Source organism: Falco biarmicus, chromosome 1 (genome assembly GCF_023638135.1).
Source record: "Falco biarmicus isolate bFalBia1 chromosome 1, bFalBia1.pri, whole genome shotgun sequence".
Lineage (NCBI taxonomy): Eukaryota > Metazoa > Chordata > Aves > Falconiformes > Falconidae > Falco > Falco biarmicus.
In genome coordinates this window covers 104,895,348-104,918,195 of record NC_079288.1, presented here as the reverse complement: position 1 = coordinate 104,918,195, position 22,848 = coordinate 104,895,348, and the positions used below count along the sequence as shown (strand labels likewise).

The 22,848-nt window shown below is 41.6% G+C and overlaps 1 protein-coding gene across 1 annotated transcript in view; it reads left to right on the top strand.

The window, feature by feature from the left end:
• The first annotated feature begins 1,474 nt into the window (after positions 1-1,474).
• ARSJ (arylsulfatase family member J) overlaps positions 1,475-22,848 on the top strand; it is a 45,627-nt gene continuing 24,253 nt past the window's right edge. Inside the window, exon 1 of the mRNA XM_056325325.1 lies at positions 1,475-2,309. Within this exon, the coding sequence (XP_056181300.1) occupies positions 1,933-2,309 (377 nt within the window). The 5' untranslated portion in view covers positions 1,475-1,932. The remainder of the gene's footprint in view (positions 2,310-22,848) is intronic.

Below are 22,848 nucleotides of genomic sequence, written 5' to 3'. Positions count from 1 at the left end.
TCTTACAAACTGAATTACACTTGTGCAGACATCTAGGCAGGCAAAACCCAGACGCTTGCATTAGATGATGTTATTGAAGGTAATTAAAGTGTGTAAGCCAACATTTGACATCTAATACACACACTGTGGATATCAGTTAAGAAGCCGCTGCTTGCGCCTGCTCTATCCATTTAGTGCATGGAAATTTCTTCGAAGCGTCCATTGGAAAGTGTACCTAGGAGAAAAATACTAACTCTGGGAACCATTACATTGGCTGCCCTGCCACCCTTTCTGTGCTGATACGGCAATGCTGACTCAGGAACTTTTCATGAGAGAAACTTCCCTGGCTGATGGGGTTTGACATGCAGCGCACAAGGGAACACCGAGCTGTGCAAGGGGGTTGTTGTGCTCTGTGAGAAAAGAAGCCACCCTTGCTCCCTCCCCATCCCAAAATAGCCTTGCCACGGAAGGCTCTTCCAAGCGGTGTTAGAGCCAGGGGGAGCGGAGTGAACTTTTAAGGGTGGATGAACTTTCGATACTAGAATCCACCCGCTTGTAAGAAGTGAGAGGCAGAAGGGTTCCGGCGGGAGGGATGCCGGCGCGGAGGCGCAGCAGCAACAGGATTTACTCTAAGTGGCTGTCGAAGAGTTAATGCTTCATAAAATCTAGTTTGAGTAAAAGTTGTTCCTGTCATGATGACTCATGTTAGACAGGTCAGACCTGCACATTTACTTCAGTTTAGTTAGCCTAACCGTGCGTGAATGTGGGGTTTTTGCCTGCCTCAGTGTCTTCCAGGGCCGTGGTGAAGTTGTATTTTGCAACTGCAGCACATTCAGACTCGAACGCAAATTTTTAAAAAATGATAGCACTTGGAAAAGGCACATTCCTGGCGTTCGCCACAGCCTTACCAGGGCTGGAGGGTTTGGCATTTGGGGCTGGTTTGTGGCTGACAGCAAATCCGGAGCGTTCATACCTTCCAGATGTTTGTGGCTGTTTCAGAAACACTTTTGAACAATCAATATTTCGGGGGGGGGGGGGGGGGGTGTAGGCAAACGACCACCTAGCTGCGGGGAGGAGGCGTACGCCCCGCCGCGGGACGGGCTGCCCTTGGCGGCGGGGGCGGGCGCGGGGGGCGCTGCCCGGGAGCGGGGCTTCGCCGGCGACACGCGGGGAGCGGCGGGGGCTCAGCCCGGGCGGGGGCGGGCGGGCCCGGGGGGAGGCGCCGCGGGGGGCCGGAGCGGCGGAGGGGCCGGCCGGGGGAGGCGCGGGCGGGAGATGGGCTCGCAGGGGGGCGGCCGGCGGGAGCGGGGTCCGGCTGCCTCCCGGGGCCGGGGGTCCCGCCGGGGAGCGGCGGGGCGGGGAGGGGCGGGAGCGGCCGCAGCGCCGGAGGGGGCGGGTGGCGGGCGCCGCGCGGGCCGGTGTGCGCGGGGCGGGCGGGGGAGGCGGCGCGGCACGGCACGGCCCCCACAGCCCGGCACGGCACGGCCCGGCCCCCACAGCCCGGCACGGCCCGGCACTGCCCCCACGGCCCGGCCCGCTGCCGCGGCGGCGCTGCGCCGGGGCGCTCCGAGTGGCCCTGCCATGGGCACCGGCCCTGGGACGGGCAGGCAGCGGCGCCCCGGCGCGGGGCCGGAGGCGGGCCGAGGATGCTGTGAGCCCCGGCGGGGCCCTGCCCACCCGGCCGGCACCGGCTCCGGCTCCAGCACCGGCTCCAGCACCGGCAGCGGGCAGGGCGGCCTCCGCCGCGCCCCCCGCCGCAGCGGCTGGAGTTGTTGAAGTTGGTGGCTCCGCTGCGCGGGGCTGCTCCCCGCCCGGCGGGCCCCCTGACGGCCCCTGCCCCCGCCTCAGAGACTCTCCTGGTTTGCTGGGTTTGGTTGGGTTTGGGGGTTTGTTTCTTTTTTCTTTTTATTATTCTTTTTTTCTCCTGTCTCGCTTTTGCTCCAGCCAAGGTGAATGGCCCGCGGTGGGTGCAGCTGGCCTCACCGCCTCTGCAAGGGGAAGATGGTGGCAGTGGGGGTGCTGGCCGGCCTCTCGGTGCTCAGCCTCCTGGCTTACGGCTACCTGTCCTGGGATAGCCTCCGACTCGGCCCCGCGGAGACCGAGGCGACGAGGACCGGGCTGGGAGAGGGGCTGGGGGCCGGCGCCCCCAGCTCGCAGCCTCACATCATCTTCATCCTGGCTGACGATCAGGGATTCCGAGACGTAGGGTACCATGGATCGGAGATCAGGACGCCCACTCTGGACAAGCTAGCTGCTGAAGGGGTTAAACTGGAGAACTATTATGTTCAGCCTATGTGCACACCATCCAGAAGCCAATTTATCACTGGAAAGTAAGTTTACTCCTCCTTCATCATTCACCTCACCAGCTTAAACACTGTCCCTGTTGGAAGGCGCAGGGCTGAACCTGGCTGGGTACACCTCTGTTTTATCCCGTAGCAGAGAGGTGCCTTTCCGATTCACTTAAAAACCTTGAACAAAACGGACTTTCTAATACATTTGAAATAGCCGAATAAAAACTCATGCTCTGTGAGCCAATAAGGATTCAGCACTGTGAGCTACCCCTGCAGAGTGCTATAGGACATTTACATTTACTGCATTGCTAACATACGTGCTAGTTGTCAAGTAATGTTGCTCCTACGGGGAACCGATCAGCTTAGATTTTCTGTGCGATTTCAGAGTGACTTACAGGAGGAGGCCGTCTTAGGGAACTGAGAGCGTTATGTTTTCTCCAGTACGTTCATTGCAGCCGGCGTGTTGGATGCAGGGGTCTCACTGAACGCTGACTTTATGCGAGGTCTCTGGGAGGTATATTGAATTTATGAGATAATGCCCCAGTGTGTCGCTTGGGGATGAGTGCAGGGAATCCAGGCTCTCTTTCAGGATCCTCTGAGCTGCAATATCGCTCTTGTCATGATGCGGTTGCTGCTTTGCAAATGATTAGAAACTTTTCTCTTAAGCCACTAAGATAGGTGCCTCGCCAAAATGGTAAAAGTAGTGGGCTGGTTGGTGTTGTGTGCTTTGCCATCTCTGGTAAATTGTGTTTTATTGTGGTCTGTTAGAGTAAATAACCAGTTACCTAACCTAAGGGCCTTCTTACATGTGGAGGTTAATAAGGATTAAAGCGGGGGGGGTATGCATTTGAGCTGTAGAAACCGTTCCCAAATAACCCCAAGTGTGGACACATTTAGTCTTGAACAGAACGGCCTTGTTTCTGTTTAGCTTAACTCACTTTGACAGGAACAGAGAACTCTTAAAAGCAAAACAGAATGGGAGGAAAAAAGTTACTTAGTTTATTTTCTCCACAAATATAAACAGGAACAAGGTAATGTTAGTATTGCTGGTAAAAGAAACACATGCTTATATAAAACAAGTAGCTGGCCTGGTGCATTGCATTCCATATGCTAGAACTGGAGATAATTCCTGGTCTCGATCTAGTTCCCACACTTGCTGGACCACGGAGATTTGCATGGAGAGCTGACACGGTATCTAGAGCAAGACTTCCCCACGTGGGTTTTTGGTTTGCTCTTTGGTTGTTTTTTGTTTTTTTTTTCTTGTTTCTTTGTGTGGACTGTGTCTTAGAAGAGGAGCTATTTTGAGACACCTACTCGCTCATTCACAAGAACGTAGCTGCCCTGCAGCAACTCAAGTAGCAGCTCACAGAGGAAATGTGTATCAGGATAATGTGTAATGTGTCTTGGTTGTCTTTTAAGCCATGCAGCAGTTGGAAGCAAGGACCTCAGCCAGCAGCATGTAGCCAGCCAGCTTTCTGAGGATGGTGGTTTGGGAACCAGTGCTTTACAAAGGGAATGTCATGCTGCACAATAAGCAGTGGCTGGAGGAATGGAACGACTGGGTTCCAGGGGAACCAGGGTGCACTGCTTTGGCTCTTGGAGACTGCAGAGGTTGTCTGAATGCAACAAAGAATAAAAGTAAATTAAGGAATAACAATAACTCAGTTTAACTATTTTAATCCTTCATTCAATACGGAGCAGTTTGTGCGTAAATATATATTAAAAGGTAGGCATGTTCTGAGGAACCCTGCTCTTTTCATCAGCTCATCAGGCGGAAATGGTTCTGCAAATCTGCCTACTTTGGTTTTGGAAGCTTTTATAGGAAAAAAGAAATTTGCTTATACTTCATTTTATTTTCTTAGTCTGCTGGTCTAAAACCCTTAGAACATTTTTTTTTTTTCATGTTGTTCTACTTCAGGAAAAAGGAGCCACAGAGAGAAGGAACTGAGAGAAGCCACAGAGAGAAGGAACTCATATGACTGAGAAATACAGGAGGGAATGGTGAGGGGTTAATAGGCTTGGGTAGAGTATTAACAAGATTCAGAGGATACTATTATCCATTCTGGCTGCTGCTGCTAGTGATAACTACTTTTACTGCTTTCTTAGTAGAGGCACCTTAATGAAAATGCCAGGACTCAGAAACTTCTAGTCCAGAGAAGTGCTGTTGTTTCTTGAATTCCAAAGTGTGTGCCTGCTCCTCTACTGAAGGATCACCTGGATGCTCCATGCCTCCCAGGACACACACCACGCTTAACAGGTTCCAAATATTACATAATTAGTCTATGAAAAACAGAGGGACTTGTGTAAACCAGGCTCATTAGGGAGCCCTGACTCTCATCGCCAAGTGGAAGTCAGGCTTCAGGCAGAGAGACTTTGAATGCTCCAAATTCTTCATCGGTATCCAGGCTTGTGTTAGCAGAGAGACCTTTCTTTTGGTTGCTGTTCTGTGCTAGTGAATGAGCACAGGGAAGGAGGCTGGAGGTGACATGTTCAAAGGAAGAGGTAAAATTAGCTCTTTTTTCCCCTTCATGCCACACCACAATGTTAAGAGCTGGTGCCCCTCTCTTTCTGACCACTTCTACTTCCCTCTGCTTTCTCATGTCCTGTGCTTGAGTCTTTGGCCTACTTTCATTTCTTGCTTTCTTCCAGTATTACCTCTTTCCCCATTCACTCCCTCAAAAGCTATTGCTTTCAGGCTAATAGTAAAGCTGGCTTCCACAGCTTTTTATTTTGGGCTTTATTTATGGGTGTGGGGAAGGGGTTGCAGCTGAGCTGAATCTTGGGAACAGAGAAGAGAAGTGTGAGCCAGTGGGCTGAGTGCCATGTGTGATGTGCTCTCCCGGCCGGCTGCGCTGGGGCCGCCGTGGGGAGGTAAGGGAGGCAGCTCCTGGGAAGCAGCTTGGCCTGTGCTCGGCAGCTGCATGACTCTGTCGCAGAAGTGACCTGGGCAAGAGTTTGCTCTGGCTCGTGCTGCTCCTGGGACTGCTGCAGTTCCTGCCTGAGCTCCTACAGCTGGGTTGGAAGTGTGATAATCGGTGGGTTTTGGAGACTCATCCCTTGTGTTGCTTCGTGCTGGTTTGAGCAGGCCACTGCCCTGCATATACTCAAAAGGTTATCGACCTGCTGATAAACTGTAGAAAGACTGCAGGCTTTTTTGGGCTTTTTTTTTTTCTTTCCTCCCAAAGGATGTGAGTGAACATAAGTTGTCCTCCATACAAATTGTATTGCGTGGTACAGTATTTTTTGTTGTTTTCTTGAAAGTAATAGGCATACCTCAATAAACTAAATAATTTAAGCAGAATAGCTCAGGATACATAGCCTTAAGCTAATGCTGAGGCAAAACCTGTCTTACACAGGCACCAAGTTAGGTAGGAAGATACTTGCATGCGTGCATACATCAGCCATGCTGGGGTATCCTTAAGATACAGAGAGACATATGAATGTGATACGGAACACAGCTAAACTAAGAGACTACTTTCAAACTCATCCATGAAAGAAATGAAAAATAAGCATGTTTCTGTGGTTTCTTACTGTAATTTACATAGAAGAACTTAAAAAAAAATAGTGGCTTAGACTTCCAGTCTTCAAGTTCTCACCTCTAGGAAAAGGGGTTAAGAATACACAATGATGCTCAACGCGCACCCAGCAGCGGGCTGGCCAAGCTCTTACTGAGTTAGCTGTTGTATCTGTGTGCTTAATGGCCTTGATTTTTCATTGCATGAATAGTCTTGTAGGCAAGTATGGTAGTATTGTTTAAGATGATCTTGATTGATGGAAAAATACAGGTCACATAATGTACTAAGAAAATCTAAGATTATTTGTGTGTGAAGTTTTCTGCTTGTTCGTGTGTGAGAGTGCATAAAGATGAGGTACAGAGGATGAGATCGATTTGTTATGGTCACATGTGGTATTGATTGTTGAGATAACTTGTTAACTTACTTTATTGTGAAGAGTCATCTCCTTTTTCAGTGAAGAATTATTGAAGTGTAGTCAGTGTGTAGACAGTTTACCAGACTTTTTAAAAGAAATTTTGAAAGATTATGACCAAAAGGAGGAGTATTCTTTTGAGCTGGTACGGCAAAAAGACTATAAGCTAAGATGAACATCTGTTGGGGTAGCTGACCCAATTCTGCAGAGGGTATTATGCAATACAGTTATACTTGCTGGAGCAATACTTAATTTAGCAAAGGAACTTGAGAAATAAGACTGACTGATAAGAAGGAATCTAGACACAATATGCCAGAAATGTTTTGGGCATTATGTAGGCAGCAGACACCTACTTTCTCTGCTGTCAGTTTTCTGCTGATCGTCAGACGCCTAACTGTAGGACCGTTATGTGTACTGGAATCTCTTTGGGCCACAAGAAGGTTCCTGACCTACACCAGAGTACAGATCTCGGTTTGTAGAAACGGATGTACAGCTAGGGTTACAGATCTCTAAGGAATCTGAACTCCCTTTTGCAGCTTATGAATCATGGAAGCCCTACACTAATCTCAAGAATTAGCTTTGCGTGATGGATGGAATGTGGAGATGGAAGATGTTGAGAAATGTTGAAGGTCTGGGGAAATAAATCCTTTTTTTTTTTTTTCTTCCCCTGGGATAAAATGGAATATTGAGAATTTGCTCATCCGAAGCAGACAGAAATAGATTGCATATAATCAGTAAGCATAATCGAAGTGTTATTTTAATACAAATAATTATATCTGTTATCTAATTATAGAAATATTACACATTCATAAATATAGGTACTATAGCTAGCTAGTTAGTATGTTTTCTCTTGTAGGCATCCCTGTGTAGCAATATGTGGTTCACCGTTAAAAATGACAGTGTCTCAGCAAACCAAGAGTTGCTTGACAAACAGAGATGGAATAGAGGAAAGTGAAAGTACTTTGAATTGAAAGCAGTGTAGCTGACTTGCAAGCAGACAGAAATACTGTATTCTGGGAGCTCAGACTTCTTGGTGAGCTTTCTCTTTCCCTGCCTCTTGGGTGTGTAGCAGTTCAAACTGCAGTTTTGGGTATTTGGTTGCTCTGAGAAGGATCCAGTACAATGGTGTGTGACTGGGAATTTATCTTCTGTGCTGAGTTGAAATGAAGGGTCTCAGAGACTTGATGGGAATAGTGGGAAATGTACATAACACTCAATTATAGATATATTCCCTATTTTGTAGTTAACAAAATAGGAAGGACTACAGAAGATCAGCCTGAAGTGTCAAGAGAAGGTCTGATAGCTTATCTGCTGTGAAGTAGAGACTTGTCCATCATCGGTCCTGAGTTTAATTCTGATCAGTGTTTGCATTAAGAACTGGGATGGTGAAATAAAATGTTCTGATTAAGTATGCCACTAAGATAGGTGGGACTGCAAGCATTAAGGGACTGCAGTGATCTTGAACATCATCTTGACAAATTGGAGAAATAATCTGAAAAAAAAGCACGACTAAAGTCAGTGGTGATAAATAGAAGATAGCATGCTGAAGCAGGGATAACTTTGCAAGCAGAGAATGGTGAACAACTACTTAGCCAGCATTTCTGTAGAAAAGTAGCTGGAATTATAGTGAATCATGCACTGAATATAAAGTCAACAATGTCATGCTGTTACAAAAAAGGCAAACGTACCAGTTTGTATAAACAGAGCAGTTTAGCAGATAAGTGAAGCAGCCCTTCTACTCCACAGCTGGAGCGCTTGTGCCTAAACTTGGACTTTGCTCCCCAAGAGCATTGTGCATAATTGGGTAGTGTCCAGATGAGTGATCAGATATCTCAGAAAGATAACTGTGGAGAAGAGATCAGAAGACATGGAGTTATTTAGGCTAAAGAGAAAAATGAGAAGGAACATACTAAGTCTTCAGCATTGTAAGGGCTCTGCAAAGAGGAAGGACATAACGTGTTTCCAGTGTCATGATGCAGGGTACAAGAAATGCAGGGCTTGCTTGAGTAGAGAAAAAACTTCACCTTAGGTAAAAAGGAAAGCTTTCAAGGGCTAAAGATTGTGAAACACTGGAATAACTGGCTTTGGGAAACTGCTGAGTTTCTTCATTGGCAGTCATTAAGAACAGACAAGACAAATATGTCAGGAATGACATAATGTAGTTGAATCTGTCTTGGGGAAGAGGCTTGAACTGGATGTCTTGTCTTCCAACTCGTATTCATCTGTGGCTCATTTGAAGTACATATTAGCTACAGAAGGCGTTCTGAAGGAGAGTGTTCATAAAATATTTTTAAATGCTAGAAATGATTTCAGCATTCATTCTGAGAGAGAAAATAGGTTGTGTGAAAGTTACATTTCAGTTTTCTTCTAGCAATTCATGTTTTCCATATCCTCACTTTCTCTGAAAATTTTCAAGATTTTTTTTTCCCCCTTGGCCTCCGTAACTCTTGCGATATGTAATTATTTATTTCTGCTAACTTCTTTAATGACAATTTTTGGGACTGCTGCCAAAGATGATGAGGTATCTTTTTCCATGTTCTTGTTATGTCTTTCACTTAGGATGACATTGCCTCTCTCTCTCTCTATATATATATGTATATTTGTGTAGCATACACAGAGAACGAATAAACAATTAAATGTAAGGACTTCCTTTTCTTGTTTTTTTCTGTCTCTGTGCTTTCCTCTTGTTTGTTACACAGAAAATTAGATCCAGGTACTGAACTGCTGTATGGTCTGAATTTCTAAGAAGTCTGTGCATACCGTAATTACTAGTGCACTGTAGAAAGCAGTGTTTGGAGGAAAGAGTTGGAAAGGAAGCTATATGCAAACAATAAAGATTTTTTTTTAAATAACATGGAGGAAGTAGTAAAGCGTAGTACAGGTTGTGATAATTTTTTCTTGCATCACTTTCTGGTGACACTTAAGAATGTTTTTTGATACTTTAGGTCCACTGCCTGTAAGACAAACATAGCATTACCTGATGTATGTAACTAACTACATAGTGGAAATGGTTAACTTTTTTTTTTCATTGTCCAATGTAAACAAAGTGCAGTAAGTTAAAGAAAAATAGTTGGACAGAAGTTTACAAAATCTGTGATTGTAAAATATCAGTACTCTGAGCAGTTAAAGTTACAGACTTTTAGCCTGTGTTTTTTTAAGTGGAAAAGAAAAATTCTATTCCATGGAAAAGTTAGGCTTAAAATAATTACGGCGTTTTGCTTATTCAGCATTGTTCCTGATATGTTTGCTTTGTAATTGATGATGCATATTGCTGCCTCTAACAATAACTTGAATGAGTGGTAGTAGTGGTCTTCTATTATAGCGACTCCCACTTTTCAATGTTACTCTTCCTTCATGAGACCCTTTAAGTGAATCAAGATGGGAAACTGAGATGGGTGTCTGGAAATAAAACTGTATAGTAAAAGACATGGGGTTTACTTTCATGTCAAAGGATTCAGGCTAAGATGATCAAGTTAGATGGGACTTAAAATTTGGACAAATTAAATTTATGTTTTCATTAAAATACATTTCATAGGAAGATTTGCCAGATTTATAAGTTAAAGGTCAGAAGAAGGGAAAGATCTGTTACCTTCTTCTGTTTGTGACACTTATGTTTGTGATAGTATCAGACCCAGGGGTTTGTTTTCATAATTGTGTGTGTCTTAGTTCTGGTTTTGAGGTTTTCTGCGCTTTTGGTTTTAAATCAGGTTTGTATTTGTTTTATTTAATCAGGCCCTCTGCACACCTCAATGCAGTTTTGCTTTAAGGTAATGGGGATCTTTAAACTTACAAAATGTTTAAAGTGTGCCTCTTTTTTGTTCCCATGATGTGTACCTAGCAAAGCTGGTTATATAGAATTGAGGACATTTGCATTGTAATATTTCATATCCTTATAGTAATATTTAATTAACATGTGCATGGGCAAATAAAAATCAGCATACAATATGATAAAAGATAAGTATAAGCATTTATTTTGTACTACCACATGTCAAGAAAGATGAGTGAATGAAAACTAAGCCATTAGACTTATGGCAATTGTGGTGATCTTTCAAATATTTTTTTTCTTTTTGGCAAACTAATACAATATTTAAAATTTTGGGGAGCTTGATCTTTTTTTTCCTTGTGCTGTAGTAATTGACATGACTTGATTTCTATATGAAAAATTTATAATTGGTTGTGGAATCTGGTAATTTTCATTAAAAGCCTGAAATGTTAATGTTTAGTACTGGATACCGTTTGACACACATGAGCAATTGCCTCTTCAGTGCTTAACACTTTGTGCCACTTTCTTCATGTTCTACTTCAGCATAGTTCAGTTTCTTGCAGTGTGAGAAGCTAGCACTTTCTCATTAATTCCTAGCTGTAAATCTTTGAGACTTCCTATTTCCCCTGTATTTTTTTGCCTTGTTCTGTATTGATTCATAGTCAGGTTTTCTACCCTGAGGTGACTTTGCTTAGTTTTAGAATGTATGCTTAAGAATGAATGAGGTAATTGCACCAGCCTTAATTCATTTGATTAACATAAATAGTACCAATTAAACCAAGATTGCAGCTGTGTGAGTGATCCTGTGTAGGATGTGTTTGCTTTCTCTGTATCAGTAGTCTTTTTATAATAGCTGCCCAGTTTATTCGCTTTCTTACTGAAAAGCCAGTAGATCTGGCTGGTGCCCTCAGCCTGTCTCTGTAAATGTATATTGATAGGCTGAAATGCAATACGAAGAGTTCAGAGAGAAAGCAAGGTAACACTCATGGGTAACATTCAAAAAAACTCATATAAAAGATGTGTTTTAACTACTGAGGTTTGACTGAAGTATTCTTTGACTGTTTGCTGTGATGAAATCGAAAAATTTTAAATAGGGAACTTTACGTGCTGGCTTGTAATAAGAAAGAGGTGAAACATGTTTCATAATTCTAGTTCAACTGCAATTATAATGCATTAATTAATTGGGTCAGCTATCACCTGCTTATTAATTGAGGCTGTTACCAGGATGTTATCAAGCTCTAGGTTGGGGGGGGGGGGGGGGGGGGGATGTTGCTAGAGTTAGAAAACAAATCTGGGATAATGAAATACTTCTTAATATGCTTAAAATATAAAACTGTCTTCCCAACTGCATATATGAAGAGACTGTATTAAATACTAAGTTAAAGTAGATATTATTAATATCTTAAGTATTCTGTGGCCCCAAAGCCTTAATTTTCAATGTAGGGGCAGAAAATCAATGTATGGGAGCCAAAGTTATATCTTATTTTTCTTACACTGAAACACCTGATTAATAAAGATGTTTGTGCCATGACAGCTTTCTCACTGTGCTGGTAGGTAGTATTGGTAGATGGCTGGTTGTGATCCGGAGATGAAATGCGTCTTGCACATGGGCAGGGGTCTGAAAGGCGGGGGGAAGGCTGCTGAACTAGTGGCACCAGCAAGTGTATGACCCGGGGGTTCCTCACGCGCAGGGGAGGAAGGGAAGTGAGACAGAGCCTGGAGTTAATAATGGTTTACATTTGAGGCACCAAATGTGCATTCCCATCCCATGTGTTGTAGGAAAAAAAAGCCTAATGCCTCCTTTAAAAGGCATAGAATAAGTCATTGAAATGTATTTGGTTATTAAGGTTTATAAACATAAGTATAGAAGTGTTTATTCCAGTATTTGGAAGCTTTAAAGGTATTAAAAACAGCGCAAAAGAAGGTCCCACAAATGGTAACCTTGCTTGAAGTCACAGCCCTTGGCAATGTAGAGTCAGGCCTGAGCTCCCTCCTCCTGCCTCAGTCTGTTAGTGACGCTCAGGGAAAGGCAGCCTTTGCCATGCCGCTTGCTAGGTTATCAGTTTCTAGCTTCTGTTGGACGCATTGCATCATCTGATTGTCATTTTGTGCATAGACACCCACATGATACAGGTATCTCAAAATAGGATTTATTAATGCTATCAAGTTCTCTTCCTCTCAAGTGTTTGTTGTGTTATGGCACAGAGGGATGGCATCCAGGTGGGTTCTGTAGGGGACAGTGGAAAGCCAAAATTTCCCATTGTTGAACAATAAAGTATTCAAAAGAATCAAACATACCTCTTTTAATAATTAAAAATACCTGGTATTTAGTACTAAAAGCAAAACAGCATCCTTATTTCATGATGATATTTACTCTGGTTATAGAGAAATGCAGAATTCTGACTAAATTGCTCTGGCTTTTATTTTGCTTTTAGTTTTTGAAAACAGGAAGTTTTGAAACATTAATTCAGCTTTTTGAAGTACATTTTAATTACAGCACATGCATTTATCAGAATATTAGCTCTTTTCTAGATAAATCTCCTGTGCTTATTTTCAGATTCAGTCCATATTTCTCATTTATACATTTTAAAGAGTTTCTTCCCTGATAGAGAATATTGTGCCATTATGAGATAAGATTATATAATTTTTCTTAACATTTACAGAACAGAACTGGGTACCAAGGTACTGATGTAGAGGCAATCTCTGTGATAATAAGCTCTTGTAAGAAATTAGTTCCCTTCTGTTTTGAAGAAGGAGAAAATTAAAAATTTGAGGAAACATTACAATTTCAGGAAAATGTGGAGCTGTAGGGAGTGGAGAAACTTAGTCTTGGGGGTAGGGGGAAGCAATATAGTATCTTTAGACTAAATATGCTCTAATAGATATACTGTTAACTCACAAATTGCTCCTCTCTGAATTTAATAAACTTTTTCAAGACAATATTTACCATCACATTTGATATACTCAGTTTTAGTTGTCATGTGTTATAGCTCATAGAATCATAGAGAACTGGGTTTGAGAGGACCTCTGGAGGGTGTCTAATCAGGCCTTCTGCCAACTTACATGACACAGCAGGGACACACTGACTTTATAAACTCACTTGTATTGTTTGTTTCCTCCTGGAAATAAGAAAATAATTGCAAAGTATTCAAGAAATTGGAAGCTAGACTGTTGTTAGGGAATTCTCTAGCTTTACCAGGTTGTCAGTTTTAGTAAACTTACTGTTTCATGAACTTTTTCATATTTCCATTTATCTCTTAAAAATAGTGTTTTGGTTTTTTCCTTTTTAAGGGCCAACTGATTAAATTAGTCAAATGAATTTGTTAATGACCACAGTATAATGGCAGCTCCTTCCTTAATTGTTCCATGATCCTGTTTTTCAAGAGACTTCAGAGAAAGCTATGCTAGTATGTTTACTGATTTCTCTTAAAGCAGAGGTGTTTTTTTACTTCAATTTGAATTTTTTTCAAATTCATTCTGATTTCTGGTCTGCTTCTGGAATGTACTGTCCTGCAGGAAGCTTTTTTTTCAGTTTTCTCACTGCCTGATAGATGAGGTGAGGCTTTGAGAGCTGGGTTTGTTACTGCGCGAAAGGGAAGGCTGAGGGAACCTCATCCCTGTCTTCAGCTATCTCCTGGAAGGAACAGAGAAGGCAGAAGCAGGTTCTTTCAGAGGTGCCCAGGGAAGGGAAGAAAGGCAGCAATGGGCACTGGTCGCATCATGGCTAGATCAGGCTGCTCAGAGACGTGCCATTTCCATTCTTGGAGAAATGTAATGTCAACTGGACAGTGCCCTGAGCAACTGGAATTAGCTCTGCTTTTGTAGGGGATTAGATCAAACAACCTCTGCAAGTCACTTCCAGCTTCAGCTATTTTGTGGTTCTAATTTTTCACAGTAAAATTCCTGGTGGGGGGGAGGAAGGAGCAGCTTACTTCTGCATTGTTTCTCCCTCTGTAGAAGTAAAGTCTGTGGAGTGTTTGCCTGCTAGGTGTATGGCCCTCTTAATCAGTCTGAACACTCTCTCTCCTGAGTCTGCATTAGCACAGCCCTATTAAAGTTTTGTGTCTTAAAGAACACAGCACCCTGTTAAGAATATCACACCACTACATTTAGCCTTGTATCTCAAATTCTGAAGAGTCACGTGTACTTTTACTAGATCTATGCAGGAACTATATACATTACTGAAGATAGAGAGACTTACATGTGCCAGGTATGCACTTCACTGAAGTGATTACACGATTTGTGAGATCTAGTTCTTTCTTCTTAACTCTGTTGCTGCTGGTACGATACGGAATTCATTTTAATAGGAAGATGAGGATTTGAACCTGTATACAGTACAAAAGGAAGATAACATTTCCATGGTTCTTAATTTTGTAACTATACAGTTCTGGTGCTTGTACATTTCAAAACCTTTGAGGCCTTATCTAAGATTGAAAAGAACGAGCCTTTGTGGTGAACTCAGGAATATTTGGCCATCTTGGTAATACTAGGTATACATGCTGTAAGCGATGCAGTCTTATGGTTAAGAGCTAAGGTAATACTGTTGGCACTGTTACAGCCCTGTTGAGTCTTTACGCCGTCAGAGATTTCATTTTGTAACCTTCGGCAGTAATGTGCTTCCCACAGTGGAACTGCATGTAGCATCTCTCAGAGTTTCAAGGTTCTCTGATTTCAATGTTTCATGTGTTTTTGCCACTGGAGACAACTGCATGGTTGGTCTGTTGGGTTTCCGTTGTTACCAGCTTCTCTTTTGTTATTCTGTGTATCAGTTTGAAAGTGGGGGACTGCTTTATCTGGTTGTGATGAGGCTTTGCAAAAGGAGCCTTGCCAGGGTTGAGTTGATGGCAGACCAGAAGCCCATCAGCAGCAGGCTGTTTAGCCTCCATTTGGAGTGGTCAAATATTTTCAATGATATTTTGCAGTAGAAATGCTTCTGCTTGCTTTGAGCTCAGAGCTTTCTGTACAGAACATTGTATTTCTGCCATGCATAACATTAGCTATTTTCCACTGAGGAAATGTAGCTCAGGTGGCACGTTTGTGTCTTCTGTACTAACCTCAAGGCTCTTACATGTATTGCTACTAGAAGCCAAGTGGCTTTCTTCAGCATCCTTTTGATACTCTGGCAGCTGCTACTAAATGTGACCTTGAAGTGCAGTGGAGTTTAGTAGTCTGAATTCTAGCTGTTCTCTCCTACAGTGTGTTTGTTAACCAGGCATAATCTTTACCGAGAAGCTGATTTAATGGTTTTGTTTGCATAGATGTAGCTTTTATGTCCCTATAGTGCTTTTGAATCTGAAAAACTGTCATGTCAAGATGACACTTTACTATTCAACACGCTTCTTCTATGTAACTGAGCCACACCTGCTCACTTCAGTAACAAAATCATGTTATTTTGATGCCATTAACCACGGTGAGTCAGCTTAGGTAAGGTAAAATTAAGTTTGTGGGCTATTTGGCTTTATTTTTCTTAATAAACAAGTCACAGTCTGAGACATTGTAAAAGAAAAAAATCAGGATAATGCCTTCCTGTGTGAAATGATCTCATGTGATAATTTAGTTGGTTGGTTTGGGGGGGAGGCTTGAGGGGCATTTCTGCTCCTTAAAAAATTATTGATCTTCATAATGAATGTACTTAGGGTCAGAAGCAGATAGAGGAGCAGAAAAGTGTAAGCAGAAGTCAGATGAAAAAGATTTTGCTTTCTGACCTTGGGATCATTTGCCCAGGTCCATGCATTTGGAAGTCCTCCCTGTAGGGTGAAGGCAGCTGTCATATCAGAAAAAATGGTGAACAATCCCTCTTCCTTCCCAGTTAACTAGGGGAAAGCTGTTCCCTCGTTTGTGTTTCTCTTGTGATATACGCGTGTTTTAGAAAATACAATGAGAGTGGTGTAGGCATGATGGTGTGAGGAGAGGTATTTTTTCTAACTAACACTGAATGCAGTTAGATTGATAGTAATTGTAAATTGAGAATAAGTTCCTGTGTTAGAATCATTGATTTAAATTATTATATGGAACATACAAATCAACAAAACCCCCAAACATTTTGAACATTTTCAAATTCAGGTATTCATGCCAAACATTAATTTTGGTCTGCATAATACAAAATTTTTTGTAAGAAAACCAGCGGTAGGTAGTTGAAAATAATATGGTTGGCACCATGAAAAGCAGCTTTTTCATGCAAGTTCACCCCTTAGGGAGTAATCAAGCCATTCATTACACATACCCTACTCCTGGCATCTAATTTACATGCAAATGAAAGCATCAAAGCTGGGACCCTGTGTAGCCATATACATATATATATATAGTCAGTGGAGGTAAATGGGCATCTCTGGGGAAATGACTCAGAACACCTTAGTTGCATACTTAAAGTATATGACTGCTCCTCCTGTGTGTAAAATGTGCTGAATAAAATTCTTTGAGCCTTACCATGCATGCTTTCTGACAGCTAGAGAAATAAGCAGCGTAAATGAAGAGTCGTATCCGGCAGAGTTCTGCTGGATAAAATTCTGTCAAGAAGGACAATGGCAGGTTTATTTACTGGGGCTTGGGAGAAGTGGGATAGTGGCTAGAGCATACTACAAGGATAACCACATCTGTCCTGGTCTAAGTCTTCTCTTGGATTGCCTTTATGGCCTCAGGCAAGCAGTATAACTTGTCCAAGCTTTAGTTTGCACATCTGCATAAGTGAACCTTTTTATGACATTGCTGTTACAAGTTTGGAGCAGGGGAGGCTTCTGAAATTTAATCAACATTTATTAACTTGACCCAGTTGCCAGTTCCTTCCACAGTCTCCCATCCTTCTAGGGGGAAAGCACAGGAAATGATTATGTCCATAGCAATGCTGGTTCTCTGTGCAACACTTCCCTCCCATCCTTCAGGATGCCTCTTTGACCTTTTTCACACAATCCCCCAAAAACATTCAAGCCTTTCAGGTTGTTCCAGAATCAGTTTTAAAGCCTTGGACCCTCCTAAACCTCTTCCAGGCTTTCCTGGATACCAGCCCACCAGGTAGTCCTTCTGGAATCTTCTGTCTGCTTCCAAGGCCAATCTGTTCAGCTGCCCAGACTTAAATCCATTTTCTTCATTTTCCCTCTTATCCTGTTGCCGGCACCAAGCAAAGGGGAAGCCAAACCAAGTCTTCTCCACAGGAAAGAATTGTATCACCCTGTCTTTTTGCTCGTTCTGTAATTCTTCAGGTATTTTTTGGTTGAATAGCATGCTTGATGTCTCTTTCAGACACAAGCAGAATGTATGTTCATGTTAATCAGTTACCGTCATGCATGCATGCAGCTTTTGTGTCTGTGAGGTAAGAATATTTATACTGCCTTATCAGAGTATTTTAAGGCTGCATTAATTATAGTTGATCACAGTAGTAAACACAATTTAAGGACTATTGTAGATAATACTCCTTGCGCAGCTCAGAAAATATTTTACAAACAGTTTAAAAGCCTGCTGTCAAAGGAGATTTTCTAATAAATACTTGATTTTTTTACCCTGTAGCATTCTATCAGCATAGTATTTTAAAACTGGAAGAGAAAAGGTGTTACTAACACGGAGAAGAAGGAACTTTGCAAAGGTTGTGCTACTCCTAAGAATGTTCGAAAAAGAAAACAAACCTAAGGCACTTGGAGACAGTTCAGGAGTTTCTAATTAGATATGACATGATGTGATATGTGATGTGGTATGATATATAGGCAAGATGATTCACTTTTTAAGTTCACCCTTCTTTATTCAAACCAAACCATGCTTCACTGATTTACTACAAGTCCTGGAATTTAGTTCTCTGTTACTGCCAGCTTGTCTTAGTAGTGTAGGGAAATTTGTTACACTTTGGTTTGAAATCTGATATGAGAACAAGGTGTTTTCAGTAAAGCAGATGTTCCTTTTACAATTGTAGCCTCCTGGGTTCAGCCTCTCTTCGTGATGGCTGGCTTTGCTGGACCTGGCTCCTGCCGGCACTGCCAGCATTCCAGTAGCAGGGAGGAACTTGCTGTCTTTGTGCTAAAGGAACAAATTAAACACTGTGCTGCTCAGACTGTTTTTTCTCAGCTGTTCTCTGTGGATCTGGTTGTTTTTGCTGCGCAGCAAAGTGGGCTGTGTTTAAGAGACTCTCAGCTGGATGGACTGGCTTAGGCACAGCTAGTGCTCTCTGGATGGCTTTCTTTACGGCTCCTGAAGCTGGCTTGCTTCTGGCCAGTTAGGAGTGGAGAGAACAAACGGGAATTTGCTGCTTCATATCCATACAGATACCTCTAGAAAACAGGGATGGAAGAAATCTTGATAAATGACATAGTCCATCCTACTTTAGGAAAATATAATGAAAACATTAAAATATGTGGGAATAACTTGTTCCTAAAAACTTTCAACAAAGATTTCCACGCTTTCCCCAGGCAGCCTTAGCTATCATTTCAGTTATATAGCTTTTAAATTGTCTTAATTTCCATCTTTCTTGCTGCACTTTGAGCCTACAATCTCTTGGCAGTTCCTAAGTGAAGAACTTGCTTTGCTACACAGAAAAGCGATAAATCTCCTGTATGCCTGAAGTCTATTATCACGTCTGCTCTTCCCTTCTCTAGCCTGAGTGAAATCAGTTCTTTCCATCTTTCCACATAGATATTGGTTTATATACCTCTGATGACTCTTAATGTTCTCCTCTGGACTTTTTCTGTTTGGGCCTATTTTTCATGAAAAGTGACGCCCGGAACAGGACAAAATGTTCCAGTTGAAGTTTGACCAGTGCTGCCTCAATGTTTTCTTCTAAATCTCAAAGTTTCTAAAATATTTTCACTGTTGAGTAATTGGAAGGCAGTACATCAACTCCTTTACTGGCATGAATTTACCTCAGCGGAAAATCTGGCCAAAGCATCTGTGTATCAAAGCATGTATAACTCTCTTCCCACTGCTGATGGGCAGGAAATGTCACAAGAACAACAGATCTTGTACTATTTTTACCACTTACACTGTGATCTGCAAATTAAACCAAGATGATTATCCTTATGGGCTTAGTTCCTGTTAGAACACCCACGTTCTGGTGCTGTGCAGGTCAAAGCGCACTCAGGCCACACCAAACCATAATACGGGAGCAGCCAAGCTGGAGGTATGTCCCTTCTCTGGCCTCAATGTTTGGATGTGAAGCAAATGCATTTCCTTTTCCTCTAACAGACCTGGAAAACTTTTGTCAGCTGTTTTATTGCCTTACTTTAAACAGGATGTCATCTGTTTTACTTAACCAATTGCTTTTATACATCCCAGTTAAGATGATGCTCGTTTTCGCAACGTTAAGTCATTGCTGACTCATCTTCAGGCTGGGTTGTCAGGAAGCCCCAGACCTTTTATTCTGCGAGAAAATAAGTTTGTGCAGCTGATTATTCCTAAAGCACTGCTTTTCAGTTGTTGTAAGTGAATTGCCTTCTGTTTAGTTCAGGCTATTTTTCTAATTCAAGTTCATTCTGAATTTCAACTCTGCTCTCCAAAAGGCAATGCAGAAGTTCTAGTGCTAATTCACAGTCTGCACAGGTAATGTAATGCACAGTGTATAAATTTCACCTGAAAAATGTATTCGTAACCCATATGAAAATAATTACATAATTGCATATAAATGCAATTAAGCCAATTGCTTTTACTTATTCCCCACAGATTTAAGAATGAAAAAAACTGTAGCTTAAATATATTGATTCCAAATTCTTCATCTTAGCACTTGAAACTGAATTTGCCAAATATTTTTCAGTAGTTAAGGAAATCATGTGGGCATTTCATGAGTCTTTTTCAGCCTTGGGCTTTTGGAGTCTTGGGTGTTTGTTTTGGTTTTGAGGTATTTCTGCTCTCCCTTCTCTGTGATTCTGGTTCATCAAACAAAATAATTGTCTCTGGTTTTGGTATTACCATGTCAAATGAACCATGCCATTGTCAATGCGTCCTACTAAGCTAGAGTATTACTGGATGTTATGTGCAGTTATTAAAGGAAGATATGTTGATTGTTTGATCTTAATTTGTTTCTGTATTTTTCTGAAGAAATGAGGCAAGCAGTGACCAAGATGAGTGGACAGAACCTTCTCAGTAGCCATGTTGTTGTGCTGGAGCTGGCAGGACAAGGCCAGTACAAGCTGGGAAACCAGGCTGCCCTGCTTTGCATACTTCTGGTAGTGAGCAGGGAAGCATTTGTCTTCTACAGGTTGTCATTTCTCCATAGGCGTGGCTGACCCTTGTGACTCGTAGACCTTCAAGATAAAGTTGCTCGTGTTTATTTCACAAAAAATTGTCTGTATTGCAGATCAAGTCAATAGCAAATCATGTGCATTTTCTTAAAAGACCGTTTGAAGCTTTCAAGCCTTTTGAAGTAGACATATGGTGTTTTACAGCAAGGACATTTTCTACAAAATTACTGTTGGGGCCTCATTAGGTTTTAAAGATTAGAGATGGCCAATCAGGCATGCTCCAGGTGTTTCCTCTACTATACCTAATACATGTTTTTATTAAAAATATGACCTTTATTTTCTTTTAAATCATGTTGAACAAAATGGAATTGTCAGTTATTATCAGTGAATTGGATTTTGGTTTTAGGAATAAACCATGCATGTTCTTAATTGTGCATGAGTTTCTTCTCTTTTTCAAAGAGCATGTATTATGATGAAGAAGGTGAGGAAAAAAATCCTTTACTAGATAGAAAACATCAAGATTATAGCACAAAAAAATTGAAATTGTAAGTTTCTTCATTTAAACCAGCATTACTGGAGAGGGTAAAGATCTGCCGCTCAGCCAGGGATTCCTGGTTTTTGTATATCACAGATTTTGTGGTCTTTTTTTTTTTTTTTCCTAAGATTACTAGAACATCCTAGTGAATTGGCCACATTCTGTGCACAACACTGTAATTCAGTAAAATCTAGTGTTCGTCATAATTTTCAGAAGAAAGTGCTGAAGATTTTAAATCTTCACTATTCCAAATAACAAGTGCTAAAGAACTACCCAACCTTTTAAAAAGGCTTCCTAGAAGAAAAACAACCATGCTCAAAAATACATTACTCCTAAAAAGAAATACTGTCATTTCCCTGCAATGATGATAGAACAGTCTGTAGAATAGATGTCTGTTGGCCTTCTTAATGTGTTGCCTGACCTAATTTTTGTAAAATGCAACTACTGTATTAGGAGTCATCATCCAAATGAAAATCATGGCAGTAGAGTTCAAGTTCTAAAATGATTTATATCAAATGATCGTGTATGTAATTTGAAGTAGTTTTTAAAAGAACTGTCTTGTTTAAAAGGGAAAATAATGGAATACTGAATGCCAAGTAAATTTGGTATCTAGAAAAAGATTAGCAAGGGAGACATAAAAGTGTTTGTTTACCACCATTCTTCTGTGGACAAATCAATTTGCTGTCTCACTTGAACTTTCAGTCTTCTGGCAACAAATGTACATGGCCAGAGTAGTTGTCTTTACAAAAAAAACCCAGAAGTGTACAGAAAACCCACCCTTGTCTAGCCTAATTCCCTTGGCTTGCACGTGGGAAATTTTGAATTTAGCAAATGGAACGAGTGTGGTCTGAATCTGCTCTGTTTGGTAGCTGTTATGTCAAAACAGTCCTGATTACTTGGAACTAAATTCTGCACATTTTTGAAGGAAACACTTGCAGATACTACCACGCTGCAAAAGTGTCTGAAACAGTTGGTGCTGGTACAACACTGGCCAGGCAGGAATGGAATTAAAATATTTCCCCTCTGCCGTCTGCTCTAGGCTTATCAGCTGCTAATGCCATACAGAAACTGTGTCTGTCTATAGTATGCTGATCCAAACTAAAAATGTTTTCCTGCATAAACAGTTTTCTTTTCAAAGAAATCTTTCAGTAGTTTGGGCTTTTAACAAGCATGCTTTAATTGCAGTCAAGTTGTCTCACCCCCAAACCTCCAATGCATCAAAATCTGCTTCCCTTCACAATTAATAACTTAACATCAATTGCATTGACATGAATGGAAATACTCCAGGTTTACAGTGGTCCAGTGCAGACTAGTTAGTGACCTCATATTGGAAATTACTCAAATTCTGAGTTTAAATGAACTAGACACAGAGCATAAATTTAACTTCACATCCTTTAAAAGTACAGTAAAATATTTTATGCAAATGTCTTAAGCACTGCAGACTGCATATCATAAATTTAAATAATTTCTTTTAGGAAATCGTAGCAAAGAGATTACTTGGAAATGCACTCTAGAAAAGTTTACTGTAAATATAAATCAGTATAAACAAAGACTTACATGGCTCTTGTGGTTCAAAAATGTAATGTTTTTCTTTTTTGTCAAAGACAACCAGTGGCTGTACTTCATCGCCCACCCCTGTGCTGGGTATATGGGTCGCACTGAGTCAATGTATGTAACTCATGGGGGAGAGCGTGCTTCGTGTTTTCTTCTGTGTTCCCATTCTGTCAAGCAAGTGATGCTCAGTCAGCATCAGGGACTAGGACCACAACATGCTTAGCCCATGCCATCTGTTGTCATGTCCTCTCCATGCCTGCAGAAAAAAGGTGACCTACAACCATATAGGAGACATTTACATTTTCTAACTCACTTTGATTCTTTAGCTGCTCAGGACAGGCTTAAAAAGCTGGTCAAGAGCCAGAGAAACAGTGCAGGGTGCTGGTAATGTCAAGCACATGGGTCCGTCTCTTGCATGGTACACACAGGAAACAAAGTGAGCAAATTACTCTAGCCAGCGATAAAACTTCATCCATCTCCAGAGATAAAGTCTTGAGTAGATGATTTACTAATTTTCCTAATTGCTAATGACTGGACTCTTCCTAGTATTTGGTGTACCTTTTGGAAGCATCATTTTTCCATTAGTGTATTTTTACATTAATAAGTCATCATTTTGTTAGCTAGATGAACCTGAAGTTAAAAGCC